The sequence below is a fragment of the Balearica regulorum genome, chromosome 1 (genome assembly GCF_011004875.1).
Source record: "Balearica regulorum gibbericeps isolate bBalReg1 chromosome 1, bBalReg1.pri, whole genome shotgun sequence".
NCBI classification, from domain to species: Eukaryota; Metazoa; Chordata; class Aves; order Gruiformes; family Gruidae; genus Balearica; species Balearica regulorum.
In genome coordinates, this window is record NC_046184.1 from 39,575,320 (window position 1) to 39,601,676 (window position 26,357).

The window sequence follows — 26,357 nt, forward strand, 5'->3', positions numbered from 1 at the left end:
TCCTAGGCACCCTGGACTACCCTGCTGACACACACGAGGTTTTAGGATTTGCAAACCCTATCTTGGGCATCCAGTAACACATGCACCCATTTGAAACCATGAATCAGCTTCCTCCCACACAGCGTTAAATTCCAAAGCAGCCAGACTCCCAGCAGCACTTTAAGCATAGCCACTGTCAAACAAGGTGAAACTAGTCTAACTTGGGGAAAATTCTTGGCACGTAATGTCACAAGTGCCTGTAGGCGTGCAAGTGCTCACACACAGTATTGGTAATAGCAGTAGCTTGTGATATGTTACGCTTTACACAGGACACACTTCCTACTACATCTATTTTTCTTCATTTTGGGAATTCACAGTCTAGCGTGCACGCACACATATATATGTGTACATATATATATATAAATTTTGCCATTTTTGTTGAATTACTTACCCTACACATTAAAGGCTGCATATAAATATATTGTGTGGTTTAAACTTATCCTGAACATGACTAATATGAGCAGGCAAAGCTAAAGAATAAGGGAAATAGAAATCAGGAAAAGATTATAGAGAAGAGTGAAGCTTTGAGTCTTTCTGTTACAGATTCATATACTACACCAGGAATGCTCATAATCACCACTTTCTCCTTTATTGTTACTAAATAGGCATTCTTTGCAGAGCTAGTTAATGTTGAAATTGTTTTTTGTTGTGTACTCACTGTGTTATCTTAGGCGAATCTAGGTATTCCCAGCTTAAGGTTCCCAAAAGAAATTTTCTTCCTAAAATAACTCATTTGGTGCTACACAGCAATTATTATTCAATCTTAGGACGTATTTGAGAGTTCTATCAGTCAAACTTCATGCCTAGGCAATAATAATGTACAAGCAAACTATTGTATCTGACTCATTGCCAGGAAAGGCAAAGCCTCTGGGTTTATTCACACGGAAAAGACAAAGCTCTCTACTTAAGAGAGGTCTTAGGTGTAGGATTATAGGATTCTTCACAGTGATGTAAGGTCTCCTAAAGCCCTTCCACCAAAACAAGGGAACTTTATTCTTGAAATTCTTCAAGAAATACACACATATTAGGTCCTCTTTGAGGTATGACACAGCTCAACAGTAGCCAGCACATGCCTGAGAGAAGTTCACTCTAAACCTCTGGTAAGTGTATTTGGTATAAATGACATTGCAAAAATTGAAACGTACCTCATCCCCATGCATATTAGCAACATACTTGAACTCTGGAATGCCAATCTTATGATGGGTTGGAAACCTTCCCAGAACAAGAACCCACAGGTCTCTACCTTTAAGAGGGGAAGGGGAAAAGACATTTTTTTAAACAAGTGTAAAATCATACAAACCTTAAAGAAAAAAAAAAAAAAAAAAAAAAGAGTTGGTCATTAAGACCACCGTACAAATTCTCATATTTCCTTGCTGCCTGATCAGTCCTATATATAGCAGATCAAAGTAGACTGTGGAGTTTTTATTCTATGAGTACTTGCTCTATTAGTTACAGGAATAAATATGTTTTGCCTTCTGACCAAAAGTGTCCGCTGAACCCTGCAATTTCAAAAGCATTTAACCAGTGCTAGAAAATGGTTTGGGATTTTTTTTTAATAAACATTTTTCAAATCAAGTTTAGCAAGCAAGACCTTGTCAAGCAAAGTCACCAAGCAACTAAAGAGTATTTAAAATCAAATACACTCTTCCCCCAAAAATATTAAATCATAAGAGTTTTCTTAAGTACATACATAAGTTTTCATTATCACAAAGAAAGAGCATCTTTTTGTATTAAAGACAACACAGAAAAGCTAAACACATTCATGAGGTACTGCTCAAAAAACAGGAGACACCAAGCAGAGCTGTATCAGAGACATATTCCAGAAAAATCAGCAGAGAAAGAATTAATAGCTACAGAGAGAGTATTAGTTAGGAGCACTAAGGCTGCGCAGGAAGCTGAACTTTAAGTAACAAACAAACAAACATTTTGGAAGTCCTCATTTCAGGAAGGGGGGGCAGGAATAATTTTTGATTATTATTTTTAGTGAAATTATGGCATTTCAGATCTCATCTACAACACTATGCTTCCCACTAGTCTGCTCAATGAGGTGGAAAGCTCTAGTTTCAGTAGATGGCAGCAATGAAACTGGACCAGTTCCTCGACAGTAGCAGTCACAGCCTATAGACTGCTAATGCCCAGACCTCACATGAATGCTACCCATCCCCAGCTCGTACACAGAGCTCGTTGGGACCTGTGAGCTGTCTCAGAGGAGTCCAGCTGTCACTGTTGCTTACAGGAAAGAAGAATGTAGGTGCTGCTATATGCAGTACTATAAAAAGCATTATTTCCTAAATCTTTATGGATCATCAAATCTGCAGTAAATAAACTCTGGAGCACAACAATTTCCCAGAGGTGGAAGCCATGACCCTCATGGTATAGCTGCAGTGAGCCAGTCACATAGCTAGAAAGGAAAAAAAAAAAATGCTGTGGCAACTGCAGTACCTTTCAGGAATGGGAGAAAAAGGTTGAAGGGGACAGAAGGAACAATACAAGATGCACTGAAACAACCGCAAGACAGGTAAAAGTGAAGACAGTGGTTGCCAAACTAAAGTCTCAACAGATTGAATCAGAGTCTCAGGCTTAGGATCAGAAAGCAACAAGACAGCACTGAGAGCAGACAGATTCAACAAAGAGTGGTCTCAGCATCCCCTAGTTTTACACAGTCACTCTAGAAGACATTGGTGTTCAACCCTTATATCCCTATGCTGTGCACAAAGCTGTGAGAAGCTGCTACTGACTCATTAAAGGACAATGTGAGCAAACAATCCATGCTTTAAAAAATAAGTTCCCACTAAGTGCTTCAGTGAGGAAGCTAGTTATTTGACTTTATTGTATGCAGAGCCACTGTTTCATTAAAAAAAGAAAACAGTTTGACTTCTGTAAATCTAGACAAGTTACAGAGTGGAGAAACCAGAGATGCTACCTTTTAAGTACATCCTTCTTCAAAAAGGAAAGAAAAAACCACCAGTCCCCACCACCCTAGCCCTTCTCCCCTCCAAAACCGCCAGAGGTCTCTTCCAACCTCAACCAGCCTGCAATTCTGTGGAAAGAGATGACAAGTCTTGCTGCAGGAGTATATGTTTGGAACTGAAAAAAATCCTAGTAATGAAAAAAACATGCTGCTTTTATTCATGATCAAGCATCGACAACAATCTCAACTTAATTTCCATCTCTGCAATGTGTCATCCTCTCCATGGTTGTATCCAGGGGCAACCTGCAATGAAATATTAAGAAAGTCCTTCCAGACTGCTCCTATGATTCTTATGCTCTCTAAGCCATTCTGCCCACCTCTCCTTCCCTCTACAGGAAGGAAATTTCAGACATCCTTCCTTGGTCCCCAACTTGTCAGTTGATGTACGGACTGCTGTACCAAGAGGAACATACCTGCTTACAATTGCGATTGCAGTCTTTCTGCCACAGGTCAAATTTAAAATGATTACTGTGAACCTACAATGTGCAGCTTCCTTAGCTAGGGATTCATCAGACCAAGCTGTAGTGCCAAAGAACACATCCAACATCTAAAAGACAGTGGTGAAATAATAAGATTAAGGTAGCAAAGGACGTATTGGAGACCTGATGGTGTCCCAGCTCTCTCTTAGATGGAGGCGGATACAGCTAAATTGTAGAACACATGGTTTCCTAAAGAGGAGACATATGCCTTCTACAAGGTTATAAATTCATTCGGCCCTGGGACTGTCCATTATTAGCATGAGTACCAAGTATACAGACAAGGTTTCAAAATATCTCAGAGCCAATAAGTTCAGTGAATTACGTGTAAAAAGCCCTTTCAGAGCAAGTGAAATAAGTGCAGATTAAAAGCATTAGCTTCCTCAAATCCTTGATGATTTCCTACATAAGCACAAAGCAGTGACCTAGAAGGTGAGAGAGCTTAGTGCAGGATCAGGACATCAAACTAACCAATATATTTACTACATTTATATTACCTTTCTGTACATAATTATTATCTAATATATAAAGTAATCAAACAATCACAGCAGCCAAACAGTATTGTAGTCCCTAGAACATGAAGCATCTTCTTTTACCAATAACCAGACATTAAGATGAACCCCTGGTTTTATTTGAAAGGAAGCAGATCACAAGGGCTATTTCAACTCCAGCTACTAGTGATGATGACTTCCACATTCATTGCATACAGACTTTTTGGAGCATGTCATGAGCCAATGTAGAACAGTGCCATATTCTTTAGCTACTTCCCCATAGCAGCACTAGCACTGATTCAGTACTATATATACTAAAGCAACAAGAGTCCAGTGCTATAATGCCATAGTTATTTCTCTCATTTAAGACCTTCTACAAGTAATATTGTATTTTGATTTCAAATTTAAAAAAAAAAAAAAAAAAAAAAAAAAAAGGAGAGATTCCCAGTGCCTTGCCATCAGCAGTGCTCATTCCTGCTGCTATCACTGTGAAATTGCACTCATGGGAAACTCAAGGAAGAGCTAAGTATAGACTAGCATTAAGTACTCATTTAAATTGGTCTTTCCAGCATTAGTGTTTAGACTGTTTATAGTTTGTGTGAGGGCCATCTAAATGATAAACACTCCTATGAACTGAGACACCAATTATTTCCTGGCATTTCCAGCTTGTGAGAAGTATTAAACCTACCATTAACAATTAAAATAAATTCCTGGGTCTGCTCAGCCTGCAGTACTGGATAGTGTACCTATGAGGGATGATGTAAGATTTCTTTCCATACAGCAGTAATTTATTGCATATAAAAAGATTTAGCATATAGATAAAGTTTCCTTTCATCAGTAAAGCCTAGATAACTCTGGTTTTGTACCTAAAAGTGAAAAGCTAAGCTATTTCCCTTGCTTTGAATCAATTGTAAGTATATCAAAAAGCCATTTCTCACTGCCAAACCAGCACTGACTTCAACTAATTAGTGAACTACATTTCAAGTAATCAAGACAAAGGTGTGTTTCTAACTGTGTCTCAGGACAAGTATCAAGACTGGTATTGGAACAAAGCCAGACCACACAGCTTCTAGTAGAACAAGCAGTCTTTTAAAAAATTTTCTAGCATTGCCACAGTTCATGACATAGTATCAGTATTCTAAACAAATCTATGAAAACTGGGAATTAAGATGGAAAATTGAATTTGATCTCCAGATCTAGTAAGAAAGAAACCAAGTCATTTGCAGATGTTGCCATCTGGATTACACTCCCTGGTTTGTTTTGTTCTGAAATCTATTTCTACTTTTCTTCACTTTGTTCTTTACAGCTTCATTTATGCAAAAAGAACTGTTGTCATTTCAAAGAAAGTTATGGCTAGGTAATGAAGTGAAATGACTGGGCAACACACCAGACCCATTGTCAGTACTGCTCAGGCTAGGCTACTGATTCAAAAGTTTGCATGGACGTCCACTTTGACCCAGAAAAAGCAACGGGCTGACTACAGTCCTCCTGGGCTGGCCATGTGTTGCACACTGACTTCATAGGTAGGAACTGCAGTAATGCTGATCCATTTTGAGGGAGTCCCTACCTAGAAAGGCACAGGACAGAGAGAAGAGGAAGAAAGACTGACTCTCATTAGAATGCAAGGTCCAAGAACAATTTGATCATAGAAACAATCACAGAATCATAGAACAGCCCAGGTTGGAAGGGACCTCAAAAGATCATCTGGTCCAACCTCTCATGAGAAAGCAAGCCTAGATGAGACTATCGAGCACCCTGTCCAGTTGCATCCTGAAAACCTCCAGTGATGGGGCCTCTACCATATCCCTGGAGAAGTTGTTCCAGTGAATGATTGTTCTCACTGTAAAACATTTCTTTTTTTGTATTGAGTTGCAACATCTCCCAGTGCAACATGTATCCATTCTCCCCTGTCTTTTTCCACATGGCTCCTTGTGAAGAGAGAGTCTCTGTCCTCTCTGTACCCACCTTTTAAGTACTAGAATCCTGTGATGAGGTTCACGCCTGCCCCCGCCCCCCCCCAAGCATTCTCTTCTCCAGGGAGAAGAGCCTGAACTCCTTCAGCCTTTCCTCATAGAGCAGGTTCCCCAGCCATTTGATCATCTTTGTGGCCCCTCCTTTGGGCCCTCTCCAGCCTGTCTCCATCTTTCTTGAATTATGGGTACCAGAACTGGACACAGTACTCCAGATGCAGCGTGAGTGCACTGAGTGGGATGATCACATCTTCATCTCAGCTAGTAATGCCTCTGTGGATGCAGCCCAGGATCCAATTTGCCTTCATTGCTGCAGCGTCACAGTGCTGACTTATGTTCAGGTATGTATTTCCACCAGGACCACCACGTCCCTTTCCACAAGGCTGCTCCCCAGCCACACAGATCCTAGCCTGTTCTGGGCTGTTTGATTATTCCATCCCAAGTGCAGGACTCTACAGTTGTCTTTGTTAAACTTCATACTGTTCTTGCTAGGCCACTCTTCCAGCCTGTCCATATCTCTCTAAGATGGCTCACCCTTCTGACTTGTCCACCTCACCACCCAGTTTGGTGTCATCAGCAAATGTGGTAACGGTGCTTTTAATCCCATCGTCTAGAACATTTATGAAGATGTTGAACCATGTAGGGTCCAGTATTGATCCCTGAGGGATCCCACTTGTGACAGGCTGCCAGCCTGAGTAAAAGACAACAATCACCACCCCCTGATTGTGGCCTGTTAGCCAGTTTCCTACCTATCTCGCAGGCCACCTATCCAATCTATATCTTGCCAGTTTGTCCAGGAGAAGGCCATGGAAAACAGTGGCAAAAACAGTTATTCTGGCTCCAAATCTGAATACCTATTTGAATAGTACAGCTCTGAACATAGCTCATACAAAACTTGCTCTGACACAGGCTAGAAAATTGAGTTTTTAGATGTCTAAATACATGTCTCAGATATGAATCTACCTGGATCCATCTATGTTGCCTATAAAACACATAAAGCTAGAATATGAAAAAAGACAACATAACATTATACTAAGTCAAAGTAATTACCTCAAAAAATATAGTTTTGAGATTTGATACAAGCCATAATAACTTACTTCTCCTTGTATTTCATATCTTCTTCCTTAAAACTTAGTAATTTTTACTCTTACTCTTTAACTCTTGCCATGTTTAGCAACGAACTCTACAGGCCAAGTAGCATATTATCAGGGTGGTTTGCTTATTACCCAGAAAGATGTGGCCCTAAGCTGTAGTGAAGGCCACCTTAGTAGTAAGAAAAGAAGACAGAGAAGTTAGAAAGTTCAAACAACTTAAAAGTTTTATCATTACTCTTCAGATTGTTACTGACTACTGATATTCAGCAGTCTTGAGAACTCACCCTATCGGAGCTTCATTCTATTGTGTTCCACACAAACTTTTAAAATATATGTTTCTGACCCCCAAAAGCATACAACCAAAGCAGTGCAAAATAAGAAGGGAGACCAGACAGACAAGGTTTTGTTCAATGAGAACATAAGAGGGTGGTGGCTATGCCTTAGGCATAGCTTGTATCAATCCTGCTCAATTCCAGTATAAACAGAAGAGCTTAAGCCTAGATTCTATGATGAGAACCCCAAGTAACAGTAGTGAAATAAACATACCAGCTGATTTTTATAACAGCTTCCACTACAAGAGCAGCCACTACATAATTATAGTTTGACAGAAGAAAGAGAAACGATGCAAATAACTAGCATCTGCATTACTTATACAAAATATTGTGGAGAGATGGGATGGCATGAGAGTCACTCCTTGATAAATTCTTCTGTAGATATACCACAATTCCCACATAATTTCTCATATGCTCTTTAATCCACTTTAGCATACTAATATTGGAAACATTTCCCTAACTGCATTTGGCAACATATTCTGCTATGTCTTGGGATACTCCATCCTTAATGTCTACCTGTAATACCAGTGTAAAACTAGGTTTATTGTTACCATGAAAGATACTACGGCATCTTCACAGGTTTGTTTTTGTTTTTTTTTATTGCAGAACTATGTCAGAGTATCTTCCCAGCTGCCTCTGACACCTGAGACTAAATCAAACTGTGCTTAATACTACACAAACTTCCTTATCTTGCAGGAAGGGAGAGATCAAGAAATCAATCCTGGTTTTATCACTTCTAACTTTTAAATCACATTCATGGTAAATTTGTTTCCATGCTAACACAAATCATGCTTTGGCTTTTAATTTTTCTGATCTGTACTTGTATTCTCTGCAAAGCTCAGTACTGTCAGTGTGTAACACAGTAGTACAATGGCCACCCATGTGCACCCACATAGGCAAGAAGATGGAAATACAAAGCCATTAAATACTTACGTAACTTAGTATTATACTTCCAAGCTTCAATACAAAGACAAAGGGTTAGTTTCTCCATGATAATGGTGGGGCAACACTGTCTTCCAGCAAAATACTACCACAGCTAATGAAGGACTGCAGGAGCAATTCCCTTCTGTTAAGCAAGCACCAGCAGCTTCCTTGCCCCGTGGTGCTCTCATTTGCCACCACCAATTCAAGCTGGAAAATCTAAAACTATTTTGGAACTTGTCTTCCACAAGGAGACTGCCCAACAGCACACACAGTTTGATTCAGATTCTAACAGAATTTGAGTTGCCAACATGTTATTTATATAACCAGAAATGGTTAATCAGAATGACTGATGTAGTAGCATTGCAGAAGTAGTCTTACAAACATGAACAAATGCGAGTTTAATCTAGCCAGACTGTTGAGTAAAGCACCCTCCAGATTATGGTAAGTAGGATAGAACTATTCTTTGGGGATATAAATTTTGTAAGTTATCAGCCAAAAAAGGCAGCTATCTTTGTTCAGAAATCAGACACTCTAGATGGTTAATTTATACTCATGTACCTGAAGCTGGGATAAGATAGACATCTGTACGAACAACTGTAGTACATCAGATCCTTTTGTGAGAATTTATCCTCACGTTCAGTATACCACGTACTCAGAGACAGAAAGGATTATCTAAAGACCTAGATTAACTTTCCTAATGAACAAAGTTGGTATTCCAAGAAGAGCTAGGACGCTTTAAATATAAGGAGGTCTTCAAGGTATTTTGAAGGATTAAAAAGATACAGATCAATCACATATGTTAATCAGGCATATCTGTCAATATTCGGTGTGGTGCACAGGTAAGCAGAACAAACCCAAAAGAGCCCAAGGTAGCATTAGACTGCAGGCCTACCATGGCCACCCCTTCCCTCCCTGGCCCCAAATTGATAGCACTTCTTATCTGGGGAGAGGGGGCAAAGGTTTTACTACTTGTTTTGTTTTCTCAAGTATCCTGCTTAATGGAGAGACTATAAAAGAGATCATATGCAGCGAGAACTACTCTAACCACACTATTCTTAATAAGCTATTGAAAGTAGTAAAAATCATTGATAAGGAAGCAAATGCTTGTTTGAGGATAACAGCAAGAGAGATCAGTTGCTAAAGTACCTGTGCGGCATTTTTTTTTTAATTTCATTTTAAAGTGCTAGAACTGTCCTGTGCTCTGTATTTCCACTTGTCAGCTTTCTGAGTGGTAATACAAGACAGTCCCAGATCAGTCAGTTGTGGTATTTCTTGAGATACAAAGGACCAGAACATTTCAGCAATATGCACTACCACTGACACAGTTACTATGCTGGGGCCACTGCTTAACTTAATACTTCTGGTCTCTTCCCATGTATCCCTTCTTACAGGCATAAGGCCATCTCTTTCTCTCTCTAAAGGCAAAAAATAAATAAAAGTAACCATTTTCCAGTATTTAATAAGCACCTATCTACTTCCAGAGACTATACCAGCCAATCCCTTGTAGATGCCCCATTCTTGGAAACATTCTATAGTTCAATCCAATTTAGTGTCAGTACCTGATAAGCAGAACTGCAGGAATGACCAAGGACTCTTGAAAAGAAAACAAAACACAAACCAACCCCCCTGCATCCATAGTATCTAGTTTTGTTAACCAGAGTATTTGGGAAGGGAAGGGGAGTCAAACCAAATTTATGGTTCACATGCTTGCTTATCTTCCTAAAGGTTTACAAATCCTTGGTTGACTGGGACATCCATAGCTGCTTTAGTCACTTTCACAGGACCTGTATCTTATGAGAACAACCCTTTCTTTCCTACGTATTTGTGACTCATCACACAGTACTATTTCCAGTTCTCATAATCAAGTTTTTATACACAAAACATGAAAAATTGTCAATCCAGAGCACAGTCTCTACAACAGCACCTTATAGTTTATTTGAACACAAATCAAGAAATAAAAATAAACTTAAAAAAATCCAAACAAAAACAACACAGAAGGAAATAACATTTTTAAATTAATGTACACTAACCTTATTCAATATTGGTCACTGAGAGGAACAGAACACCACAGACACATACAATTAGCCTGAACAGGCTTTCCCCACTATTTACACCAACTGGTTTCATACTCACTCCCAGAAACCAAACAGGCTATTTTTCCTTTTCACCAACTTTTGCTTTTTCACCAACCTCGCTTTCAGTATACCACAGGGTTTTTAAAGCTAGTTCTAAAATAATCTGTGCTTTATTTTCTGAGAAAGGTATGAAACTGGTATGCATCTAGTAGTTTTCAGAAAAGCTATTGTATACATAGAAGAAAGAAATATTACTCATTCACAGTACTACCATTGGATCATCATGAGCAGAGAATTGCTTATAACACAAATCAGGCAAGAGGAGGGCGATGCTTTGTTTTTAAGTGCAACTTATCCAGATTCAACAGTTTTATTTGGCCCACCCTTTTACCACCAGAGGCAGTGGAGGCCAAAACTATTCCTGCCACTTGAAGGCAAAAGAGGGAGTAGAAAACCAGGAGACTACAGGTTGTTGCTGCTACATGGCGGAGAAGTAACTGGTGCACTTTGAGGATTTGAGTTCCTTAAGTGCCTCATCAAGAGAATTGCTATGCATATCCTGTAAACATCCTTGGCAGATCCCAGACATTATGTTTCCTCCAAGAATGGGAAGCTCCAAACAATACACATCTCAACACTGGCAAGCAGAGTTCTACTAAGTCAGGCAGTGAGCAGCTTATTTTTAAATTTATTTTTAAACTGGCTGGAGGGGAAAAAATTGCAAGATCAATTAACTTTTGTAAAAGAATTCAATTCTCATCATCATCTGTTTCTGGTTTAATTAATAAGCTACATTAGTTTGACCAGCTGCTTCCAGTTTCTCTCTCAAAATGGGTAACAAGCTGATTCCTTAGAAATATTAGTGACTGCCTTTTAAGAAAGGAAACTTTTTAGGAAAGGCAACAAATGCTACAAGGAACTAAAATTCAGGCAGTGTTACTACCTACAAACAAAGTAACTCAGTCCTTTGTCTCTTCATGAAACATGTCCTGGTGGCTTGTGCTTCCTCTTGGATTTTGAGATCAGCCTAATGCAATTGTGTATCAAAGTAAGCTTTGTACTTTAGCCCACTTCAGGTCCACCACAATTTAAAAATATGCTTTGTCAGACACAGCCAAGTTGCACGTTGCTAAAAGTTCATACTGGGGAAGCATCATTCTGTACCTACCCTATTCCTAGATTTTTCTCTAGCTATTATTGGAAAAAAGAATACTGGGCCAGACTGGACTTTTGAACTAACATAGTAGGACTGTATTTCTTATTGAGAGCACAGTTTACTTTTATTTTAGCTTGAAGATAAAGGTTACTTTTGCAGATCTGCTCAAGCTCTGCTTAAACACCCCAGGTAACTGCAAGACCCATGGATGTAAAACACATTAGTTAGGAACAAACAGGAAATGTAACTCAACTATCTTAAATCCACTGTGAGCTCAGCGTATTACACAGCAGCCATGGTCATTTAATTAAATAACTCCAACTGCCATGAACTGACCTTTCCCATAACAAGTAAGCCCTAGACATCAAGCTGCAGAATCATCTGCTTAGAAGCATCTTCTAACCGTTTCCTCACATCTGAGCCACTGCATAGATTGTAAGAGTTACTGTGCCAGAAAGCAGAGCAGTTTGCAGGGAGGGTAGTCTCCCAGCTGGGAGGGGAAGAGAGCTACAGCTGGCCCTATGCATTATTTGCTTCCATCTCCAGTAGCTACCTAATGCATAAAAAGTTCAGAAAGCAGAACTAGCAACTATGTGCACATCCAGCTTTCATTAAAAAAGAAAAACAAACAAAACAAAAAACCAAAAAACCCCCAACAAAACAGCCTTAAAAAAAATAACCTAGATCTCTCTTCTATGCAAAATCATGCATAGAACAATTGCCTAAGGAAAAAATACTTCAGGGTAAGAAGTCACATCTTGCCTATCAACTAATTAATGTATTATGAGTAGGTCTCTGTACTTACTGAACTAGCTGAACACAACATGCCATACCATAGCTACATACAGTAAAGCTTTAATTAGGCAGCCCTGAGAATCAGCAAAATTGATAGCTCCAAGAATCTACAGCCAGAGGTCCTACGCAGAAAGGCCATCCAGAAGGGATGCAAGATGCGTTTCTTTTGTGAGAACTGAATAAAAAGCTATTAGAAACACTTTTCTACTGAAAAGCCCCATGCCCTGAAGTGGGGTAGGAGGGATGTGTTACTGTGCTCTCCTCAAGTAAGAGGAACATACAGACAGATTGACCATCTGGGTAAAACACAGGCATAGGATAACAGTTTTATTCTTTTTAAGTAAGTCTATGACTAGAATTTGTTTAAAAGTTAACAACATTGTGCTGAAAGGGCAATTCAACCTGCATCACTGATCATTAACATCATTATTCACCCAATTTTCCCCGTTCCTAGGGAAATACAAGCCCTGTAGCACGACCCAAAGACCAGCAAATATAGGCTGTGACAGGCTAATAGACCTAATCTAGTGGTAGAAGACCCTTAATTAAAGGCCATCTCTTGATTAATGCTTATGTTTTCTCTTTTTTTCTTTATTGGAGAATCTCTTTCTCTTCCTGTGCCACTCTACAGTATTTGAAAAACAGCAGTCGGAGGAAGCGAATACTTATTTAGGACTAGTGTAAGTCAACACTGAGTTACACATAAAAAGTAACTTGAAGTGAGAGTACAGGTTTAATTTGCCCCTTGCAATCAGCAGACCATAAATTAAATTGTCAGTATAGTTATGAGCTATATAAAGAATCATAAGCCACATTTCAAGATCAGACCTCTTATTTACATGGCTAAAAATTTATGTACTATGCTCTAAAAAGCAGAATCCTACATGAAGTGAGGGGGGAAAAAAACCCCAGGAATTTGTCCATTGTGCACCATTCTTAGTGTCTCAAGCTCTGAGGTTTTGTGTGAGGTTTTTTTTGTTGATTTTTTTTTTCAAAAACATCTTCTACATAGTTACTTTCTCAACCAGCTAAAAGACATGGCAATAGACAAGAATCAAACTGCATCCACCAGCTGCAATTGCTGATTCTATGTTACACAAGCTCTCCAGCATTGCTAATTTCTCTGGTATGAGTTACGATATTGTGCTGGTTTTGGCTGGGGTAGAGTTAATTTTCTTCATAATACTTAGTATGGGGCTATGTTTCGGACTTGTGCTGAAACCAGTGTTGATAACATAGACACGTTTTTGTTACTGCTGAGCAGTGCTTACACAGCTTTCAAGGACTTTCCAGCTTCTCACTGTGCCCTGCCAGGACACAAGAAGCTGGGAGAGCACAGCCAGGACAGCTGACCCAGACTGGCCAGAGGGATATTCCCTGCCATAGAACATCATGCTCCACATATAACTGGGGAAGCGAACTGGGAGGCAGGATCACCGCTCAGAAACAGACTGGGCATGGGGGTTTTTCCCCCCCCATGGGCATGAGCAATTGCATTTGTGCATTACTTGGGGTTTTATACATATATATAAAAAAATATAAATAATTACCTACCTTTGTTACCCTATTAAACTGTCTATCTCAACCCACAAGGTTTTTTTTCTATTCTCCTCCACATCAGCTTGGGGGGAGGAGTGAGAAAGCGGCTATCACAACAGTCCTTTTTGGCACCTAATGTGGGGCTCAAAGGGTTCAAGGTATTCAACGGATTTGATTGGAATGTGCTAGACTGAATTTATAGCTGTTATTGCTGTTTAGCTATTAATTGGCAGGTTCCTGTGCTTCCCATGATATACTGTATAGTAGAGTCTAGTGCTTGTTACTGGCTGCTTCTTGCTTTCACTGCTCACTGTGCTGCTTATTATCTTACTGTGCTGTGCCTGGGAACATTTTGATAACAGCAACGGCGATGCACCTGGGCTGGCAGATGGCCAGGGCATTGCTGCTGTACTGGACAGGCTGGGACTCCAGCGTGAACTCAAGTCAAAGGGGCTGTGACCTGTGGATGAGTCCACATGGGAGCAGGACACCCCGAAGCACCTATGGCCATGAGTAAGTCCACACCACAGCAGGTACATCAGAAAGAGTCTGTGGACATGGTTATGTCTGCCGCAGCAGCTATAGCTCTGAAGGGATTGTGGCCCAAGGACAAGTCCACACTGGAGAAGGTACACCTCAAAGCAACTGTGGCTGCGGATAAGTCTGTGCTGCAGCAGGTATAGACCTGGAGAGACTGTGGCTCATAGATAAGGCTTCACTTGGAGCAGGTACACCCCTAAGGGACTGCAGCCTGTAGATAAGTCCAAGCTGGAGCAGGGGCAAGGGGAGGAGCTTATTGCAATGTTAAACCTGATAGTCTGGTCCAAAGGGACCAGGGGTGGAGACTGTAATGGAAATACCTTTAAATTGTTGTAACCCATGATTTGAGTTGCATATTATAGGAATTACTATAGTAGAAACCACCTGAACCAATGGAGGACAAGCCTTACAGGAAGCAGTACAAGTGCAGCAGCGACCTGACCTGTTTTTGGTGCCCAGTAACTCCACGCAACAGACTGACTCTCCTGTCCTGAGTGACCACCATAATAGATGGAGCCTAAAGTCATGGGCTAAATAAACTCAATGGACATTTAGTATCCAGTTGTCAATTCTGTCTACTTCTAAACAAACATAAAGCTGCAAAGTCTTGCTATGGGAAAACAGGATGGCTTTAGACTTAGGACCTTTACTGCTCTGAAGAAAAGCTTGACGAATATATGCTGCAACTAGACAACTACAAAGCAAGGGGTAGAGAGGATGTGGGACAGCAGAGATTTTTTCCTCACAATGCTGGTTTTAAGTAAATGCTGCTCACAGGAACAGTGGACTATTTCTAAATAGATCAGATCTTTCCATTTCAAAGTTACAACATAAAGATTCCAGTACTAGATAATAGTTTTTATATGAGAAGTGTTTGGTCTATGTTGCTAGGATAGGTTCCCTTCAAACAGTTTGAAATTTTTATTTTATTTTTTTTACGCTGGGACAGAACTCTCTGATATGGCATGTTTCACAGAACAAACCTTCCACAAGATTTTCCGCAAGAACTGTATTTAAGTTTCATTTGTGTGTGCACATGCACATATATAAAAATGTAAAACACACAAATACATACACACACTTTTGTTATTATTTTTATGTGTAGGAGATAGCATAGAAGGCAAGACAAAGATGATTGACCTATTCGCACCAAGCATAAAGAAGAGAAGATTTACACAAATTATTTTACTGTCACTACAAGAGAATAGGAACATGCTCAGAGTCAGCGACTGCATCTAAGAGTAACATCTTAATTTACCAATCTTTTAAACATCTGACAGTGACAAAGCTATGTACTTTTAATAGATTATTTGCATAAACATAGCCATACTGACAGGAAAGCAATGTTAAATCATGTTACCATTAGACAAAATCTTCGTACTTGGCTATCAGAAGACTGATAGCACACACGCTACCTGTGTCACACTACAGTAGTGAATACCACATCTATCAGCAGTTTGACATTTAAACTAATTCTGGTAACTAAATTGCTAGAGGATGCAGTCACATGAAATACGAAGCTATGTTTCAACATTTAAAGACTTTTTAGCTTCAGTTAGGACGAACGGACTTAAAAGTTAAAGCTAATGCAGTAATGGTGAGTTCTATTTATGCACATGGTTTAGAGCAAAGCTCAGTTGGAAGCTGGAGATTTTTAACAATACAAGCGAATATTTCTTATTTTTAAAGTCATGGTTTAGCTCTGACTAGATAAACCCTGAAGGAGTCGGTCCTCCTCCTCTGTTGTTTTTTTTTTTCCCCTTCCCATCACAGTGACTCACATAATATGCTGCAAATAGAGTTTACAAGGCTTTTAAGATCAAGCCCATCCATGAACCCAAACACCCTTTCAATAATAAAATGAACATATAAACCTACCTAGAATCTTGTTAACATACATTCATATGCCACAAGTACTGACAAAGACCAGAACAAAGATGGTTATGAAGAAAGAGACCAAAAAGAGCAAGTGGCATGTAAGAGGGTAAAAAAAAATTCAGAAGAGAAATAGGCAAGAATGAGTAAAAGTTTAACTGTCACGATAAGTTTTAGAATGCCCATTTTTAAATGAAACTCTGGACTTGAGCCAAGTGACTTTATGGTGCTTTACATGAGGCCCTCAGAGTGGGAAACATCTCATTCATTCTTGTTTCTAAAAATGAACATTGAAAATCTCAATGCTTATATTATCTACACACGCCATGCTTGCACGATGAGCCTGTAATTCACAGTACTAAGGAAGTTTGTGAGGTGAGAGATGAGGAGGAGGAAAAGGAAGACTTTATCAAGGATTGGAGAGAGGAGGAAAGCCATCTGCAGCAGTCATTCAAATGGAACAAACAGAAGGTAATTCTCTTCTACAGAAACATACTTCACATCATGTAACCACAGAAAAATTAATTGCAATATTCTTTTTAAAGACATCACATTCCCTGTGGATTTTCTTCTAGACAATGTGTTTATTTTCAAGACAAGAAGAGTCTTTATCACCTTTTTTCTTCTTCTTTCTCATTAAATACATTGGTACTCACATTTAGTTTGTACAAACATTTAATAATGGGTAACACTGAGAAACTTACCTCAAAGTACACTGGGCTATAAATAACCTTCTTATTCTATTTTTGTACAGTGCCAGGATCCCTGAAGCTAACCTGATAAGAACAATTCCAGTACAGTACAAACATTTTATGGATACATATTTCAGTTTCATTTTCTCCAGCAGTAGAACTTGTTTTCTAGTACTTTAAACAAAGTAAAAACATCCAGAATATAAGTGTTTCTAATGTAAATTCAATAAAATTTACAGTGCATTTTACTATTGATGGTAGTAACCTGAGTTCCTTCCATGCTGTATCATAAGAAATATCTGAAAATAAGTTCCTATTTTTCCCCAGGTAGACATAATTTTTCAGCTTCATACACAGACTATCAACATATAGACAAGTACAATACCTGACTTTTATCATTAAATATTTTCACTGGAGTGCAATGAACCTAAAGTTACCACTCCTCTGTTTAATAGCCACTTGTAAATGCCTAAAAGTATCACACTGTATCAGAAAAGTCAGGCGATTTAAATTGATCCCTGGCATATCTTGGGCACGTGTTCCACCGATGTTTGCGAAGAATTATGTCAAGGACAGGTTAATTGCTTAGGTTCCCTATTAACCCTATTACCAGGCAGGCACACACTTCCTACTGCACAACCAGAGTCCTAATCCCTAGTGTGCCCTTTTGCTGAAGTCACAGCTGCTCGTCAGATGGAAGCCTGGGCATGCACCATTCCTTTCTGGTTTTGAAGAGGGAAAACCATGCATGCAGGCAGGAGACATAATGAGCTCCAACAGGCACCTTGCCTGAGCCATCGAGAAACGCGGCCTGCTGGGAGCCTTGCCAAGTACACCTTCCCTGTAGTATCCTCTATGCACACAGCCATGCGCAAGTCCTGCATGAACTTTAAAAGCCAAACCAAACACACATACCCCCTGCATGCTTCAGCCTCTCTGTTTATAGAGCAGGGATAGCAGAATGCTAATAAGTGAGATTTCTTTTTGGTGGACTAGTGAAAGTTAAAAAAGTGCTTAAGATTAATGGATGGAATGTGCCAGTTCAAGGGCAACAGAGAGACCAATTGAATAGTAAGCAGGAGAATAGGATTATTAAACCACATAGTTCTCACCTATAAAAGCTTTCAGGACAGCTCTTTTGCAAGAAGCTATTTTGGAAAATTTCTAATGAAACCACAATAAAGTCTGGTCTGGTTTATTTTGCTTTTTGTCTCTCCAATGATAGAATCTGCCAGAGCGATGTTAATCTATTAAGTCAGCCTTAACGCTCTTCACCATATAAAGACAGAGGTACTTCAACCATACACAACTTTTTGCTCAGTGAGCAGGATCTGGCTTAAGGATGATGTTTACAACTGTTCCAATTTGACTGGAATTCTAAAAATGCAGACCGGCCTCCAGAAAAGCTAGATCTAAACCAAGCTGTAACTGGCACGCTACCATTTTATCTGAATCCAGAGTGCATCTGAAAAGAGTTTTTAAATAGCATGGATCTACTACAAAAGCCACTCAGCTCTTTCAAAGCTGCCTGCCTTTGTTCTCCTAATAAGGTCATCAGGTCTAGCTATTAGAATCCTTAAGTCTGCTTCCCACCACCCTAATTTTCTTTTCAAATAAGAGTAACAGCACGGTATCTTGAACAATGAAAAGCCACAGATCATACACATACATCAAATATTTTGTTTTCGCTAATGCACACTGTAGGATTTGCTTGCTGAAGAGTCAGACTGTTTTTCACTGGGGTAGCATTAGGCTGGACAGGTTAATATGATTACACCAGGTCCCATTCTCCAGACTGATGCAGCTCTGCAGCCTCCTCTATTATTATAGAGGATACATATTGTATTGAGGTTGGATATTGTAAGTATTAGAAAACAGAGCTCCTGTCAAAGATCTTTTATGAGCTTATTCAACCACACATCTGAAATAATATAAAAGAATCAAGGTATTTTCTGGGTCATCATACATGTCTGCCTACCTGCTTGTAAGATCATATCAGGCGTCTCAAACATACAAATCACCTACAAATCTTGAGGTATTTGAGATTACCTACTAAATTAGGCCAAACAGGTAACACTCAGTTCTGTTAGCCAATGGGCTACATCTTTTTAAGCTCCCTTCTCACCTCATTTAAGGATAATAGCTAAGCAGATGAGATGCATAATTAAATATCATAGCTTCCAAATGTACAGACCTGGAGACCGAACAGGCCATTGCCAGTCTAGAACACATTCTTCCCAGTAATCTAGCAGAGGTGTTCCCAGGAATCTGACAGAGGGGCAGTGAGTTTCCATATGGCAATGTAAACAACCACAACACAGATTGGGCATCTTTTAGTTTGTTTTCCAGTGAGGCTCTTGGTACTGGTTCTGTTGTGTACATTGCTGTTATAGTCTACATACATCAAAAACACACTTTGTATATCTTGCCTCGAATTCATCCATGATAAATCATACTTGACTGCTTATCTTTTATGCAGAAATCTTTTATGCTTAGTGGGAGAAATCTTTTATGCTTAGTGGGAGAAAGGAAAGCACTCTCCTTAGTCTTGATCTTAGCAAGGCTTTCAACAGAATCACAGAATCAGTTGGAAGGGACCTCTGGAGGTCACCTGGTCCAACCACCTGCTCAAGCATGGCCACCAGTTGTCCAGGACTGTGTCCAGATGGCTTTTTAATATCTCCAAAGATGGAGACTCCACAACCTCCCTCAGCAGCTGTTCCAGTGCTCTGTCACCCTCACAGTATCTTTGTAAACAAACTGGGAGCACGTGGATTAGAGAAGTAGACTACAGTAAAGTCAGAAGCTAGCTAGACTGAGCAGTTGGTGGTTCAAGTGACAGCAAATTATTAGCAGCATTCCTCAAGGGTCAATACTGAAGCTGATACTGAGTAACATCATCAGGGCCAAGGCTACCATTCAGATGGGCCTTGACAAGCTGAAGGAATTTCTCAAGAGAAAACTCATGAACTTTGACAAAGGCAAATGCAAAGTCGTGAATCCAGAATGGAAGAACCTTAGATTGGGATTATCAACCCAAGAAGATAACCCCATGTTTGTACAGGCTGCAGACTGGCTAGGGGCTGCAGGGTCTGGGAGCAGTGTCCAGGTGGACAAGATAAACCTGAGTCAGTAGTGTGCTCCTGCAGCAGAAAAGGCAACCTGTATGCTGGGCTGCGTTAGAACAACATAAGCCAGCAGCTTGAGGGAAATAGGTATTCCCTCCACTCCACATTAGTAAAACTACATCTGGAGTGCCATGTTCAGCTATGGGTTCCCTAGCGCAAGAGACATCATCACACTGGAGGAAGTCCAGCAGAGGGCCACTGAGATGATCAGGCTACATCTGAGGAGAGGCAGAGGCAGGTCGGTTTGTTTAGCCTGGAAGATGATACAGCTACAACCTTCTACTACCTAATGGGACATTCTGGAGAAGACAGACCCAGACCCTTCTTAGAGGTGCACAGCAAAAGGGCAGTTAACAACTCGCAGCGAGGGAAATTCTAACTGGATACAAGAAAACACATTTCCACAATAAAAAGGTAGTCAAGCACTGGATCAGGTACCCAGAGACCCTGTAGAATCTCCACCCTTGCAGATATGCCAGAACTTGGGTGGAGAGGGCCCTGAGTATCATAATCTAACTTTCAAGTTAGCCCTGCTTTGAACAGGAACTCAAACTGTTGAGATCTGGAGCTCAAACATCTGGAGGTGGCCTCCACACCTAAATTACTTTATGATCTGTGTGGAACATGTAAGGCTTCCAACATGAAGAGTGTTTAGATATTTCTGCTAACGAACTACATGCAATCACTTTCTGAAGTGGTAATACACAGGTCACTATCACCCTCCACATCCATATTTGGGTTTCTATGAGGGGGTTCTATACTCTCACAGAGCTCTGGGTCTACACACGCCAACCAACAGTAAAGCCTTTGCTTCATATCCTTCATAATCTAAATCTAGATGGCAGAATGTAATAGTAGATTATTAGATAGAGTAAAACCTAGATTAAAGAATAACATCAGAACAATAGTCATTCATGATAACAGTAAAATTATGTCTAGTGACTTTATAACCACCACTTTGATTCATAGGATTTTGTAGTCATTATCAAGAATTTCCACATCAGGAATGTCAACAGCTTAATAGAAAACTTACTACATCACATTGATCTCGGTTTTATAATAGTTAAATTAATTTCTGTTTCTCAACATCAATAAACATATTTTGCTATCATGGTTTAGCTAATTGGTAGTGGGACAACACTAATAAACCCATACAAGTAAGCACACGTGCATACACACATTCTTGTTTGTGTCAGCTTAACTGAGGAATAGAAATTTAGCCTGTAGACCAAAATTGAAACATCATTTTAACCAAAATTATATAACCACTGTTGTCACAAAACTTTCTTTTAGTATAAGTAAAAAAGTGAGACCCTAATTCAGTATCACCCCCACCATATTTCAGAGGGCTCTAAAGGCACATTTCTTAACAGAGATAGAAATCTCTTAACATTTAGAAAAAAAGAAAAGAATAGAGAAGCACTGAACACTTTTCTCTGCAAATCTGCTTTATATGGCACTGAGAAAGTTTCCACTGCCCACCTATTCCATTCAGAGGAATACTGCAGGCACGCAGGACACGCAAAAAGCCTAAGTGATCACTTTTTTGTAAATCACGATGTGTAGCTGCAGAACAAGGGAGAGCCCACACAATTTTCTTTTCTCACACAGTTTGGCAAAGGCGGCAATATACGAAAATCTAAATGAAGTTTCAGTGCATTGCTCAATCACAATCAAGAGATAATGTATTTCCAGTTTTCATGGAAACTCTGATGGAACTCAGACAAGTTAAACACTTCACATAATCAACTTTCAGATGTCTAGATATGTAAAAGCCAAAATTTCAATCTCTCGGGTTGGATGAAAGGTTTTATCCTATCTGCACAAAGATGAGCCAGCAAGGTTCCTGCCAGAAAAGTCAGAATTTAGTCCTATTATTAAAATGTTAGCCAAGTCCCCCCAAGGTAGAAAAATGAGGCTATGGATAATCGGTAGTTTGTACTGGAGGGAACTGCATTTAAAGGGACTAGCCTTCTCTTGCATGTATGAGTAACATAATCCAATACAATTCTGCTGTTGATGAAACCAAGAACACCACAGTTTAAATGACTTTAAGATTCCTTGTCTACTTTGAGTATTCCCACAATGACACCTTCTAAAAAAATGAGCACAGATATGCACAGAGACAAGATGACATATCCATAGCAACATGACAGCTGTTTGATACCTCACTGAAACAGAACCCTCTTTTCAACTATGACATTAGTTCTAGACAAATACAAGTATATTTAAAAAATTTGAAGACATACATGGTAACACAAGGATGGAAGTATGAAAAGAAAGTACTAGTATTCCTCGTGATTATCTACACAGAAGGATGCAATTTTTATTTCTTTTTTTAAACACAAGCATAGATTTGATAATAGATGCTACAACTGTCTCCTTCCAGTGGTATGAAATGGCATTAGAGGAACAGATGATGTTTCTAAAGAATGAACTTCTCTAGCTAGTTTTATACCTCTTAAAGCAATTTAATTTTCTGAGTTGAAATCTACTTAAGGTTTTTTTTCTTAAAACTAGACAGATGTAAAGTATTTATATGCTAATAAACACTAAACTTTCTAATCTCTTTAAACAAATGAAAGAGTTCCTTCCCCCCCCCTCCAAATTTATGATAAGAAAGTACCAGAGACATAAATTCAAATATCTATATAAGGCCTGAAAGGTGATTATTGATTTCCATATATTTTCCTGCAGGGTTTGAGACTGAAATCCTATTCTTCATTTAAAGCACAAGACCTTGTATCAGTATGGAATTTGAAATTCTTTTTCTAGTCAGTCCAGATTTACTGGAATAATAGGTAAAGCCAAAAGAGAAGATATTTTTAACACAGCCACAAGTCAGAAAACACACACTCCTATTACAGCCCCACCTAGAACGGGCACTTAGCAAACGGGGTAACACGCATTTTTAAGCTCTTTAAAGACAGCCGTCTTTCTGAAATTGCCACGCAGGAGGTTTCCAATTCTCAAAAAAAAAAAAAAAAAAAAAAAAGGCGTTGGGAGAACTTCTACCCTAGCTGAAGCATCATACGTGTCATCAGAGTTTGTTATTCACGCTTAAGCAAGAGGAAACTTCACAGAGATTTAAGCAAAGGCACCCGGCACTTACGATTAGAGCAGCCCCGCCGCCAGCAAGCGCGCACGAAACGCCACCACAGCCACCTTTACCCACTCGTGTCCCAATTTAAATAAAACAGAAAACCTTCACGTCCGTGTCGTGTGTCCCCTCTCCCCTTACCTTCCACCGAACGCCCGATGCTGTGCAAGTGTGTGAGGGAGGGGTACGCGGCATGAACCGATTTCAGGTATGCCTCCAGCTCCTCGGTGTGGTGGTACTTGAAATCCAGCGCGACCGCCACAGAAACCAGGCAGAGGATGCCCACCACGTCCTAGGAAGAAATAGATGAACCAAACAGCCGCGGGGACAGGAGGGTTTGCCGCTGCCCCGGCTCTGCCCCCGCCGAACGGCGGGGGCAGAGCCGGGGCAGCGGCAAACCCGCGGAAGAAGCCTTCCCCGCCTCAGCCCATCTCCCCTCACAGGGAGCAGGTGCCTTCCCCCTCCACCAGCAACCACCGCTCCTACCCCAGCGGCCACCCGCATGGTGCCACCGCTTTTCCACAACTGAAGCCCCAACTGCGGGCGGGGGCCGCCATACCCCGTAGCCGGCCTCGCCCTGTCCCTGACTGACGCGGGCTTCATCCACTCAGGTCCCCCCGGCCCGCCCAAGGGGCAGAGGAGGGGGGGAACGGGGACGGCACATACAGCCCTCCCCTTCTCCCCTCCCTCCTTCCCGCCTCGCCAACCGCTCTCACCTGTGCACGACGCGGCTCCTGTCAGGGCGGTGGGCAGCGCAGCCTTCCCTGGTGTCCTGGTACCCCCTCGAGGGGGAAACCAACCCTCCTCCTTCGCATGTCCGTGGTAGGTTGAGAGAAGGGAAAAGGCTCAAGCATACGGCCAACTTCGTGTCGTCGCGGTCCCGCTGGCTGGCCCTGCTGCTGCGGGGTGTACTGAGGAAACAGCGCGGCCACGTTTTGGCGAGTCCCTGCTGGTTTTGCCTCATTTTTCTTCCCAGAGGGGGTGAGGGGTGTCTGGCGGGAAAAAAAAAAAGGGGGGGGGGGGCGAAGAGCAAAAGTTCATGTTTTGACTTTAGGTGATTGTTTTGATTCACAAAAAGGGTTCTTAAACCAGAAAAACCCCCAAACCCAACAAAACATCTTTTTTTAAAAATTATTTTTAGTTTTTCATTGAAGGTGTGACAGCCGATGCGTACCGTTCATACCACTGCTCTTCCTCGGCGCCTGTGTGGCCCTGGGGTGTGATCAGGGTGTCAGCACCTGAGGCCCAGAGACAAAACCTGCTGAGTGCAGAGGGACTCCTGAGAGAATTTAGCTGCTCAAATCTAACAAAATCTCTGCTTAGTATTTTCTTTTTAGATGAGTTTTTAATAGGCTCATATTCACTTACTGAAAGGACTGGATTATATCTACCAAATTAAATGCTTTTCTTGGTTTTACACTAACCACATTGCCTTGGGGATATCCTAGTCCTGGGATTTACCACAAAGACTTTTTCATCACCTTTTATTGTCTTTAAGATTGGAAAAGACTTAGAGAAAAAAGCGAAGCTGGCCTCCAGCAACAAAAATTAGGATAGCATCTAAATTTCTTTTTAAATATGATGTGGGTATAACTGAGTGTTAGAATACAACTGTTTGTAAACTCTCGATAATTTTTCTGAGAAAGAAAATGGCAGTTCCCATTATAACCAGCAGCCGGATTTCATCTGCCGCCTTCTGAAGTTTGCTGTACTGGACAATGTCAGAAAAAGGATATTGAAGGAAATAAATATATGAGCCAATCCCAAATAACAAGTCCCACATTCCGAATAGAAGGACACTGTATTTAGTAAAAAGTACTTGTTAAATAAAAAGTTACCATTAAATTAAAAGGTACCTCTTTTTTTTCTTTTATTTTACTATATTTTATCTGTAGTATCCCAATGTACCAGAAAAAAACACATCTAAAAATGGTAGTAAGATATCTACTTTCAGATTCCTCAAGTATTTTTAGTTCAGGGGAGGAACTTCCATATCACGTATGACAAGAGATGTATGCAATGCAGAAGTCTACTTGGTTAAAAGAGATATATAATATTAGGCTTCTGTGGAATAGTGTTCCTTCCAGCATGGCATTTGAGGGAGGGGACAGCCCCAGAGCCTTTCTCCCATACTCTGACTCCGCCATATTTTAACTCTTCTAACTTGACAAAACCTTCTCTCACCTATCCCAAAAGAAAATTCCTGCAAGACCTAAATTTGTATGTCTTTTACTTGTGAGCTTTATATTTGAATTTGTGAGGCTTGAATACGTATATAGGCTCCTTGAAAGATGATCTGGAGACACCACTTGAATAAGAGAAGAAAATATACTCAGGTGGTTATTCAACATATACATACTTGGAAACTGTCCCAAGATAATCATGTGAAATCAGAGAACTCTGACTCCAAGACAGAGTAGGGTGTTGCCAACAAGGTAAAAATCACAGGGGGCTGTAAAAACTTAATCTCTGTGAGACACAGCATTATCTCCTTAGGAAATTACGCCACCCTTTAATGTAGCCAACATAGTCATGGTTAAATGAGGGCATTACTGTATTTAGGAATGTTCAAAATGATAGATTGTTTCCATGCCAGGTGCTTGCAAGTTAAGACAAGTCAGCCTGTTTGGCAATATATTCATTACATGTGACAGAATCAAACTTTTTTTTTTTTTTCCCCAGCCTGCACAAAACTCAAAGATACCTGTTGCTCTTGAACCACTTTTCAGAAGGTCAGTTTAATCCAACCTGGGCAAATAATATTCTGATATACGAAATTGTGGGTAAAAGTCAGTACCAAAGACCAAATCCTGTATGAAATTAAGTCAGCAATAAATCTCCCATTGGCATCAGTAGTTCAAACCCTGGGACTATGTGCATTAAGACTGAAACAGATGGCAGTTACTGTTCTCGGCACTGCAGTGGACAATGACCACTGTGAGGAAGCCAGGTAAGCAGAGAGCAATATATCAGGGTGGTGTAATGATGTGAGTAACTGTGTTGCCCTCTAGTGACAGGTAAAGAAAATTCTATCACAAGCAACAGGTATGAAAAATTCTTCACACAGTAGTTAGGTAGCACTGTGAGACTAAGGCTTCACAGACACCCAGTTAAGAGACCTATCAGCAGTAAAAAGATCTTCTGTAAGCTTTTGTGATTT

General features: G+C 40.3%; 1 protein-coding gene across 4 annotated transcripts in view; it reads right to left on the minus strand.

The window, feature by feature from the left end:
- The window catches only part of CPM (carboxypeptidase M), a 36,537-nt gene extending 12,748 nt beyond the window's left edge, over positions 1–23,789 (minus strand). Inside the window, exons 1-3 of one of the 4 annotated variants that reach the window (XM_075746372.1) lie at positions 23,684–23,769; positions 23,339–23,489; positions 1,185–1,282 (exon numbers count right to left, since the gene is read on the minus strand). In XM_075746372.1, the coding sequence (XP_075602487.1) occupies positions 1,185–1,282; positions 23,339–23,489; positions 23,684–23,701 (267 nt within the window). In that variant the 5' untranslated portion in view covers positions 23,702–23,769. Of the gene's footprint in view, positions 1–1,184; positions 1,283–23,338; positions 23,524–23,683 lie in introns of those variants that run through there. The other 3 variants (XM_075746397.1, XM_075746386.1, XM_075746380.1) reach the window with 3 other exon arrangements.
- Positions 23,790–26,357: the final 2,568 nt, after the last annotated feature.